General features: G+C 44.2%; 1 protein-coding gene across 1 annotated transcript; it reads left to right on the plus strand.

Moving 5' to 3' along the window:
• The first annotated feature begins 202 nt into the window (after positions 1-202).
• On the plus strand, positions 203-8226 carry PCARE (photoreceptor cilium actin regulator). Its single transcript, XM_072858440.1, has 2 exons — positions 203-3957; positions 8097-8226. Exons 1-2 carry the CDS (start codon positions 203-205, stop codon positions 8224-8226), a joined length of 3885 nt encoding a protein of 1294 aa, XP_072714541.1.
• The last annotated feature ends 3319 nt before the right edge of the window (positions 8227-11545 follow it).

The following is an 11545-nucleotide window of genomic DNA, read 5'->3' on the forward strand; positions in this document are numbered from 1 at the left end:
AGAAGATCCTGGGCATTAAGCACGTGAGATTTCGAGGCAAATGACAATGAAAACTGACAACAAAACTGGGATCATGATAGAAAACTCCTGAGAAAAAGGCCAGCCTGCAGTTCGGGATGAAACAGTGAGTTTGATTCTTTGTTGTATTTTCCCTAGTTCATCTGGATTTTTAATCAAAAATAAAGCCAAAGACTGAGAAAGGATGGGCTGCACACCCTCTCACAGTGAGATTGCTAATACTATTGCAAGAAGTAGTCTTAAGGCTTTGAATAAACCCAAAAGTATTTTGCGTATTGATCCAGGAGATAAAGGAATCCCACTGCTTGTTAAAGGTTCATCTTGCTACAGTACTGATGAATTCCACTACCTGAGAGAAAAGGAGGATAGACTATCAGAGCAGGACAAAAATGATAATTTGCAGTTATCTTGCAAGGCTCGTTCAGATCCCCAGATTTCCAGGGAAGACAAGAAAATTGAGAGGACAGCCACAGATGCTGAAATTGTTATGTCCGAACTGATTGAATCTCAAAAACATATCACTGAGGCCATACAGATCAGAAAGCAAAGGTCCTGTGAATCAGAAGCATCAGCTTTCATTTGGGATGACAAGAATGAAAGCAATGCAAAGCAAATCCCAAAGAAAGGAAAGAAGCAAAAAACTCATAAGCTAGCAAAGCAAGGTCGACCTAGCAAAATTAAAGAAAAGTCCATTTTGCCCCCATGTGAGACAGATAAAAAGGTAGATTTCCCAGAACTGCTTGTTAAGGCTCATCAGAGTGCATATGCCTACTTAAATCCCAACCTCTCAAAGTATGAAACTATACTTCATATGGCCAACCAGGCTACCCAAACTCAACTCTTCCTACAGCAGATGGTAAGCTTTCTCGTGCTTTGCTTTGATGAAATCAATGAGCTCTTGGAAGAAATTGCCAACGATGGGGAAAGTCTTCTCAAAGACGTAGGTGGGAATCTGGCATGGCCAGCAGAAAAAGGTGATTTAAAGGAGCACCCTGACCTTCTGCAACAACTACTGCAGTACACGGTCAATAAAATGCAGTTACTGAGTGGGACGCTGGCCTCCCTCACCTCCAGTGCCCTGCAGGAGACATGCAGCTACCTGCAGTCTGCTGCAAGCAACTTGGAAGGAAAACTGAAAGCAAAGCAAAGCTTTGATGAGCGCCTGCTACGGACGGTAAGGCTACTTGAAGCCTCAACAGTGGGATCTTCTCAGTCCCACGGTGATGACAGGACTCTCTGTTCTGAGGACAGTGGCATTGGAGTGGACAATGAATCCCTCAAAGAGTTCAGTGCCCTCAGCCAGCACGGAGGACAAGCAAGCTGTGATTCCTGTGAGCGCGGACATCTGTCCCAAAAGCATGCCAGAACAGTGGAGCACGTGCGTGATGGGACAACGTCACTGGGCACAGCCGCATCCCATGACTGCACACTTGAAAGGCATTTTAAAGATATATTTTATTCGTCCATGCAGAGTAGGGAAGTGACTTCTTGTCAGGGTGGAGTACCAGAAGGTATTTCTACCATGCCCCAATATGCAAGCTTGAGCAAAAGCCATTCCTATAACTCCTTCCAGTCTGACTCTACTCAGGAAGGTGAACATTTCAAAATCTGTGAATCAACAGATTTTCCTTCTGATGATGATGATGATGACGACGACGGAGGGAGCACCCTGGGGGAGGATGATGACAACACAAGTTTATCAGATATGGGGAAGGATGTCCTGCCAAGGAGGCCCCTGTCTTCGCCTGCAGTCACTGATAACACACACAGGCAGTCCATCAAGAGGACGGAGAATGCAGAGACAGAGGAAATTATTCTGAAGATGAAAGATGCCATCAGTGAAAAAATCAAGTTCGTCCCAGCTAAATCCAAGCGTAAAGAATGGGTAGAGGATGAGAACGGAAGAGCAGTCCTAACAACAAGGCCCAGTACAGCAACGGGCAGCCAGAAAGCATTTGGGAGACAACGACGGTCCAGGTCAGAGGAGTCCCTCAGAAGCCAGGCAGAGGACCCGACCCTCCTAGAGCTTCAGAGAACTCAAAAAGAGCTCAGCAAGAGGCTGGAAATGTTTTATGGGAAGAAGGATACAGATAACAACCCAGAGCCTTGGAAATCAAGAACAGCACCTTATTTACGGGATGAGCAAGTTACAGCTAGGTCCTCTAGCAAGCTGAAGGCATGCCTCTCAAAAAATTTCAGCATCCTGCCTAACCAGGATAAAGTCCCTTTGTTCGTGGTTGATCAAAATCCTGCCAATCAGCTGGATGAAGAAAGAGACAGGAAGCCTTTAAGAGCTACTGTGCCCACCCAGGAGACATCAGGAGGCAAAGAAAAGGAGCCTCCTGGAACACAAATGCTCAGTGGCCGCAGCTGTGCCCCCCGACAGTCTGTCAAAAAGCTTATTGAAACATTCAGTCCTACTGACGATCTTGCGAAAGCTGCACCTTTAAGATCTTTAGGACCAATAAAGTGCATCAGAAAATTTGGACTTCCAGTCATTCCACCCACCATTCCCTTTCAGAGAGGCCTGGCACCTTTAAATCTTAAGCATCGTATTTCACCAGTAGAAGACACAAACCCTTCAAACACCAATGGAGTTTCTTCTAGTTTTCCAAATGCCTTTCCTCCTGCACCAGCTGCAGAATTAAGCAAGAAGGACACAAAGGAAGAGACTGATGAAGACATTGAGAACCTGCCACCACCACCACCTGAAATGTTAATGGACACTTCTTTTGACTTATCTGAGCCTGAAGAAACTGCAAGAATAGAAGGAAACTCTTCAGAAGACGCCAGAAAGCCCGCCAAAACAAAATTTCATGCTACTAAGAGAGCACAAGTTTCCCCAAAAATGAAAGCCTCCCTTCAGTCCATTGACTTATTGCCAAGTAAAAACATCAGCGGCCCCAGTGCAATCACTAATAAAGGTCTAAGGAATACCGGAGCAGGGGACGAGAAACTGCAGAGGTACTCTCTGGAGCTGAACCCTACCAACATGCACATCCCTAGTCAGGAGGAGATACTGGCAACCCAGAGAAAAGAGGCTGCGGATTTGTACAAGCAAACTCATAAAATTATTCCTCTTCAAAATCCCAGTGGGGTTTCAAAACCACACAGCAACAGCTCAGAGAGCAAAGAGCCCAATTCACCTGCGACTTCAGTGCAATACCAGAAGCATGGTTCTCCCGATTTGCTCAGGAGAAACGAAAAAGGCTCAACATTTGCCAGGAGGGTATCCCCAACAAGAACTCCTCCTTCTTCTCCACCAACGGAGAAACGGCTTTTCAGCCCTCCAACACACCACAGACACTCTCTGCAGGCTTTTAGCAACCCGCAACCGAGCTCACCCACCATGCAGAGGAAACCCAGTCCCCCCACAAGTCCCAGGGTGCCCAGCCCACCCTCGCAGAAAAAGCTGCCCTCTCCACCACCCCAGCGAAAACCACCCAGCCCTCCTGCGGGGCACAAGCAAAGCTCGCCAACGCCGTACCAGCTGCAGGGCTCCCCAGCCTACCGCCGAGATGCAAGCCCCCCTCTGTTCCACACCACTCCCTCTCCACCAACCTCCCCATCCCGCTCCTACAAGGGGCCGAGAGCTGGGCTGGATGCTGCAGACGAGCTCCAGCTCTCCAACTCCAAGAGGGGCAGCAACATCCATTCAATATTTTGCCCAGCCACTTCTTCCTTATTCGAAGCCAGACCTCCACTGGTACCCACCAAACCCTCTGCGGAGGCGACCAGCCAGCCTGAAGCTTCACTGCTTTCCCAAAAGAGCAGCCTGCTTTTTCGGCAGCCTGGAGACCGGACCAGAAAGCTGTCCCTGAGCGCTGCCAATCCTCAGCCGTTCGTGAGGAGAAGTTTTTCTGACCGCCGACCAGGGGTCCAGTTTCGTCTTCCAGCTCCTGTAGCAGCCAGCAGTGAACCCGCGCTTAACCAAGCAAGGTAAGAAACTTTCCTCTTTGGGCTAAGGAAGCAGAAGTACAGCACTGCGTTGGCTTTCTAAACTCCTGATGGGAATTTAATGGCGTTAAGAGATTTCCCAGAAGAGCACCCTGTTCATGTGCAGAACAGATGGCTGGGCAAAGATAACATTGTAGTTGGACTAGATGATCATTGTAGGTCCCTTCCAACTGAAATATTCTATTCTATTCTATTGTCTTGCCCCAGATTTCAGTAGATTACCAGTCTGAATAAAGGGAAGAGTTACATTTCTGTGGCTTGCTCAAGCCTTACACTTACACATCTGCTGTGACAGGCACCCCAGGGAAAATTCAGTGTTGGTTTCATGGCACAGAACTCCCCTTATTTGCATGGGGGCTAAGGACATCCATATTTAATTCTTAAAAGCTCTGAAGTAACCCTCAGGTTATAAACATCTTCAAATAACCATAAGAAGGTAGGCTTGGACTAGGAGGAAAGGTATCGTTCCTAGCATCAGCCTTTAAGTCAGTAAACTGTTCAGCTGAAATCTGTAGTAAAATGTTTCAAATCAGCTGGCAAGAATGACGGACAGATAACGTGTAGGCAAGGATCTGTATGGATGTAATTATAGCTTGAAATCTTGAGCTTCTCATGTAGGCTTTCAGATCTAGGTGCTGATTTCAAGTCTGATGGGTCCACAGCCCAGTTTTCAAAGTAGAAAAATGTCCCATGGCTACTGGAGAATCATTGCTCTGAAAAAGTAGGTTTAAAGAAATTGAAGCATCAACACGCGCCAGTTCCATGTTTGCAACCATTGATGGCCATTTTTTAAAAATTTGGGCTTAGATTTAAATTTTCTCTACCACTTAAAAAAAAAAAAAAATCACAAAACCAGCCAGGAAACAGAAATGGGTATTTGGGAATACTCAAAGATCAGCGTAACAGCCTGGAAGTACAAAGTGTTGTTATTCTCGTTTCTTAGCATCTCAGGATGTTTAAGTCCATTAAGCTCTAAGCTACACAAGAGGATTAAGACCCTTCTCAGGTAACCTTCCCTCATGTGAGGAGTATTTTTACTCTTGCCACAGAACAGCTGAAATCACATGAATCATCCCCATGAGTAGGGATTGCAAGACCAACCCTACCAGGAGATAAAATTGCACTTGTAAGTGCACGAGCACTCAGTGCATTGCGAGTACAGCGACAGTCGTGGATACTGAAGTCAGGTGTCCCAGGCATTCCCTCCCCAAAGACAGAATAAGGACCGAGTTTCCCACACTGGCAGTAGAGGAGCGTGCTGAACAAAACATGCAAAAACACCGGGAAATGCAAACCGTTTTGCATTCCCAGTTCTAATATTGCATTATATTCTGAGATTTGAAGATTTCCTAAAAGTCCTGTGCATTGTTGCTGGGTTTTTGGTTGTTGTTATGTACTGTGTGAAGTCAGCTTTGTCTACTCCAGTGCCTGCTAGCAGAAATAAATGTTTTCAAGAGAGGCTTTATGCCAAACCTTGCAAGACAAAAGCCCTGGCAGTTTTATGGATCCATTTTAAAAACAGTCTATCATAAATTGTTAGCTAATTTATGCTTCAATGTCAGGTGTATTATCTTTCTATTGTAGTCTGTCAGAGCATAGAGAATAATATAAAAAAACCACTGGAAATAAAATCATCCCTTTCATGAAAAAAATTATATATCCTACTGTTACGATATACAGCATTTTGGAAGAATGAAATATATCCTGAGCCAAATTCGGCTTATGGTTTATACAAATGGACATCAAAAGTAGTCCTACTGAGTTAGTCCAAAATTTTATCAATATAAGCAAAAGGGAAATTTAGCCCATTAATTACCACATGAAGTGATTTAAGATGCAATACACTACTGTGTGTTTTCTTACACTTAAAATAAGCTGCCTGGAGTAAACTTTTACAGACCTTGAATTGAATGGCCCAATACGAATATCACGGCAAATGTGCCGACAGGCAGAAAAGGACCATTTTAGGAATCGGTACGTGGCAAAAGCTCTGAGAGCCCCTCACATCACTGCTGGTCGTCTCCTCCCGCTGAGGACGGGAGTGGTTGCCACAGCTGTGAGCACCACATCCCCATGCACAGATGCTGACCCCTGCTCTTATAGCAGATGCCATAACAGACAAACCACCACGCTCTGATCCATCTTTCTCCTTCAAGTTCATTAAGCATCCAGGGCTTCCTCTCCTTTGCAATTCATTCGGCTGACAGAGGGAAATTTCAAAATGTCTCCCTAAACCAGATGTTGTATACCTAAACATCCTCATTCTGCCCATGTTTGCATCTGGTCTCAAATTCACAAGCTATTCCCACCCAGCTGTCACTCTCCTTTCCTTCATTCCTTCCCTTGCTCTACCTCTCCTCTCCAAATATAACAATGCCTTTTTTTTGGTCTGTGTAGGTGTTTTGTGTGTTATTAGCAGCTTCAAGCACTAGTCACAGGAGGGAGGGGAGACAGAGGCAAACCTGCAATAGCATCACTCTTTTATAGGTAAAACATTTTGAAAACCAGTGAGTTAGCCAGTTTCCCCCATGCTCCCAAACTCTGAGATATATCCCTCCACTTTTTCCATGCCCAGTTAAAACATTCGTTTTCTGAGAAGCAGACTGCTAAAGATAGGAGCTTGTACAAGCAACATGTTCCTCATCAGGCAGCTCAGTGCCCTCTCCACCCACCCCATTTTAGCAGAAACACCAAAAAAGAGGCGACTTCCATCTCATTTTGGTAGCTGCCATTGCAGGCATTAAATGTCAGTGCTGTGCACAGATTTGCGTGTCTCCTGCCCACTCACTGCTCCCCCAGAAGGCAAAAAGCGCTCCTTTCCCAAGCATGTCTCCTGCCCATCCCGTGCTCTAAGGAATATCAGGACTTAAAACACCATTAGCCCTAACTAGGGCTGGAGCTAGAGCTTTTGTGTTTAGTCTTAGGGTACCTGGACAAGAGTTTCAGTTTCAGGTTTCAGTGCTCAAGTCAGTACAACTGGTTCCCTTTTGGACAGCCTGTGGATGGATAGACTGAGCTAAGTTTGCTGGTTTCTAAGCTTGGTCATTTGACAGCAATCAGCCGTTATTGGCATCTTATGAATTGCTCTGCTCATAGAAATCCTGTTAATCTGTAATAGGATTTCTGTGTATGCAGTTAAATGAAATAATATTTCATTGAGACTGCTAATCTCCCAAGAGGTAGAGCAGAGATAGCAGATTAAACGCTATTTCCTTTAAGATGTTGTTCAAGAAGGGCTTGACAAGGGATTGCGTTGACTGAATCAGGCCCAAAGCAAGTAGCCCAAGTGAGACCTTCTGCAGCTGGGGGATATTTGAATCTGGATTAGTTTTGTGACTGGTCATGTATTGTATCACAAATCTCTCCATTCAGCAGTTCAAATCATTAAAGTCCTAGCAGTCAGAACAGGAACATAACAGCTTGTCTGTAGTTGAAAGCTAATTCAGTTTAGCAGTTTATGTACTTAAAATACAATAATGATTCCCAGATAACTCTGGAATATTTCCTCACATTGAGCTTAAACCACTTTAATTAGTTACAGCAACACAGGGCACATTTCAGCATGAAGGCCCATGGCGTGAGATATTCATTACTAGCTCCACTGCTATAATCAATCTTGATTCATAAAGTCCCTGTGCCCCTAGAGATTGCCAGTGCAACCTCAGGAACATCATTTACACGTTCTGTGTCTCAGTTCTCCTGTCTCCAGAGTGGCAGATTTATAGCACCAGAATACACATCCCACAGTCATGTTGGCATACTCAGAAATCACTGTAACCATGCTAAGCAGATGTGTAACAGAGGCAAGACCTTTCCTCCAGCGGAGTCTGGAACAAGACTTTTTCTCTCAAATCTGTCTCTATCTGCAAGTGAACCCAGATTCATACTGAACCCCTGTTAAACATATGAAATGTTTGCTTCCCAAGAGAGTTTTGGGAGGGGACAGTACAGTGCATTTGGCACCACAAGAATAAAATCTGGATGGTGCATACAAAGAGCATATATACAGGACATAGTATTGTGCAGCATTTGTGCTTTGTGGGTTAACGTGGTCTAATCAGCACTGTTTTAAAAAGTCATAATTCATTAGCCTCTTAACTTAAGCATCTTTCCTTCTGCAGCTTGGAGGAGAGCCCTAGAAAAGCAGGCGACTCTCGGAACAGCCCTTGTGTCCCCGAAATCAGAGAGTCCAACAGATCCGCTTCTCACCCCGAGCTCTATGTCGTGGGCCAGGGGCTGCAGAGGGACTGACAACAGAAGCACCCACGAAGGCAGAGGCGTGAGCAAGGCCAGAGGCCCCAGAGGGAGGAAGCAGCGTTACCCAAGCCGCCAAAACACGGCTTCGTTTTTTCTCGCAAGGAAGCAACATGATGGCATTGCATCTGAAAACCCAAACTGGCCCCAACAACCTAAGGAGATATCAGCGGAGTGGTAGCCAGCTGCTTCTTGGATTGCATTTCATGGTTTAACTCAAAGATTTACATTGAGTGAAAGAAATCCTTTGCAGTTGGGTGAGTCTGAGGCAAACTGATTCGATAAAGACAGGACATGTAGCCAAGCCCTTTGTTTCACTGTTTAGCTAAAGGAGTTAAAAAACTTTCAGAAATGATCATTATTTGACATGTTATTTATTCAGGAGGCATCACAGTTTCAGCTTTGTAAAAAGCAGCTGTATCCGGGGGGGGAGGTAAAACCCTGAACCAATTGAGTTTTATTGCAAAAACATCAATGGCTTCAGCAAAGCCACATCTTTACACTAGGTACCATGCAGAGAGAGAATAAGGTCAAATACAAGTTAAAACAAAATAACCCCTTTTAAAGCAATAAAATCAGGGATCTTATTCCCTCAAAAAGGCTTTGATCTTCTAAATCACCTTTGATTATCATGTAATCTCATCGTCTCTAGCTTCCAGGGTACAAGGCTTAATCCCGATTAGAGTAGTTTTGTAATAGCCCAATCAAACAACATTATAAATCCTGAGGCACCTAAGGACATGTATCTTTTTTTTTTTTTTTTCAGAGAAGAGAACAGTAGCACAGAGAATCCTGGTCTCCTGAAAGAGGTTTATATTCTCCCTGATTTATGCAGTTTGAGGGGATTTATTGCAATTTCACTGAAGAGTCTAGATAGATTCTTGTTAATAAAAACACAAGTTATTTACAGTTGATTAACCCTAGGCTTTTACAGCACCCACTGGAATACAGTTTCAGAATGTACTGGATCTTACTCACCTCACTAATTTATCATCACAATTAAGATGCAACTTTTAATTAATGTAATTTTAATTAATTTAATTTGATGTGTTTTCATATGCAACTTTAGTACAGAAAAAAAAAAGCCATTTGTAGTCCTATTTTGAAGGAATAGTTTTAATTTTTCCTACAGTTTTCATGATGGTGGTATCTGGGCACTTCACCTTCACACAGGATTTTTAACCCTTCCTGGCCACCTTCATGATGGGGGAACTGAGGCTCATCTTGTGCTGTACGAATGACCCCTCTGGATACTGAAATTCTGAGTTTTCGTCCAGTGCCTTAATCGCAACCATCCTCCTTCAATTATCTCAGTGCCATTTTATGACACAGACACAAGGAAACCTTAACTGTCATAATTAAGGTGAGGTATTGAATAAAAGAGGTAGCTCGCAGTGACTTGATGGTTTGGATCATCAGGGGTTTGTGAGCTTGAGGTGGCAAAGCAGCCATACCCATAGTGTACAGCTAGGAGATGTCAACAGATCCACCTTGTAATCACACAGGCAGAGGCACCATCCCCTATTAAAGTGGGAAATGACAAGGGAGGTACTGCAAAGATCATCAGCAGGGCAAAGTCTGCAGGCCAGTCTTCCCCCTCCTCAGAAGAGTAGTTCTCTCCCAGCTACATAAAAATACAAATACATTTGCAAGCATTTTGGGTTTGTCTGTTCTGCTGGCAGTAACCACCCAGAATAGAAACAAACCAGAAACATGACAGCAGAAAACCAGCACTTTGCATGCCTAAACGTAGCTTTGAAGATGAAAACGTAACAGAGTGGGAGGACAGCTTCTGCTCAGCTACTACAAACATTTTCTCTCTTTATGGTTTCGTGCTGAAATTTCCCAGCATCCATGGTGGGTGGTAAGAGAAAGTATTTATTTATATCCCCCAAGCACCAAAGTCTTCCGTGGTGTAGGAGCTACAGCAGCACATGGAGCAGCACTTCACTTCAGCAATCAAGCTGGAAACCTCCTCACACATGTGCTAGCTGGACATGGAATCAGGCAAAGCATCTTTCCCCAAAAACCAGGCTCCCCTGAAGATGTGGTACACGAGCTGGCACTCTGCTACAGCATCTCTCCCAGCTTTGACTAAGGCTGTGGTCATCAGGAGGCTCATTGCAAACCCAGCCCCCCTAACACTGCAGCTGCTGAAGGATTCTGATGCTGCCCTAAAGGATGCTGCAGCAAACTAAGCATTATATTCAAGAAACAGAGCTTCTCCAGGAGTGATCTACAAGTTTGTGATATGAACTCATGACTACATACAGCTAACAGATTCTCTTCAGTACAGTTAATGTACAGGACTAATGCAAATAAGGTGTTTACCTTCAATTTGTATTGCAAGCATGAGAATAAGAGTAACTATAGCAAGCAGGAAATTATAGTTTGGCTGGCCACTTTTTAAAAAAATACTTTTTTTTTTTAACAGGTTTTTTGGACAACACTTCAATTTTTCATGAATACAACATTTCTGGAATACAATTGTTTTATAAGACCATACTCAACTTTAAGATTTATTTTTTACTGATGTAAATAAATCAGAGTTTTTATATGCAAGATATGAGTTTGATCTCTCTTACATTCTGTATGCAACCGGCTTAAATCTTAGCCCAATGTTACACTATTGATTCCTTCCTTAGTGCACTAACTAGTGCCCTGTGCTGTAAAAAGTCCATTTGCTTCCTCCCCACCACAGCACAAGCCTGTCTTGTTTTATGTTTTATTGGTACATCAATTAATTTAGGTTGCATTTCCATTAAGCAAATATGTCTTTTTAGGCTACAAGATCCAGCCTGGACACTGACAGACCAGAGCATAGGTCAGCTGTGCTTCCACCCTTCCCCTGTCCCGATTTAAGCTTGAGCTACCTGGCAATTTTGTACTCAGTTCAGTAGAGCTTCTGTGTACAACCACAGCTAACTCGAGCACGGGGTAGTGGTTTTGTCCTAAGGGTTAAAACCAGAGTGCACCCACTGCAGTGGAGTCTCCTTGCAGAGGGGCTGAGCACAGAGTGAAGCAATATCAGCTTTCCAGCCAGGGCTTCACAGCTGCGAAAACAGCAGCTAGCAGCTCCGTGCTGCACTTTATCTGCAGACCTTTAGCAAGCTGGCAGCTGCCCTTGCTTCCAGTGACACTGCTCAAATCTCAAACCTTTAAGGGACTTGTCATTTCATGCCCTCAGCATCTGAAGGTGGCTCGAATACGAAAGCACTATACACACTCCAGTTACTTCTTTCAACCTCAAGAGCTACCCCAGATATTAGCAATACAGTTGACAATGACAACTATGCAGGTTACCAATAAAGCCAGT

The sequence above is a fragment of the Ciconia boyciana genome, chromosome 3 (assembly GCF_034638445.1).
Source record: "Ciconia boyciana chromosome 3, ASM3463844v1, whole genome shotgun sequence".
NCBI classification, from domain to species: domain Eukaryota; kingdom Metazoa; phylum Chordata; class Aves; order Ciconiiformes; family Ciconiidae; genus Ciconia; species Ciconia boyciana.

What these genes read in the sequence shown, in the direction of transcription:
- PCARE (XM_072858440.1), top strand. Translation starts at nt 203, where the DNA reads ATGGGCTGCACACCCTCTCACAGTGAGATTGCTAATACTATTGCAAGA. An exon ending in CCCGCGCTTAACCAAGCAAG is followed by an intron (nt 3,958 to 8,096) that starts GTAAGAAACTTT and finishes TTCCTTCTGCAG; the next exon opens with CTTGGAGGAGAGCCCTAGAA.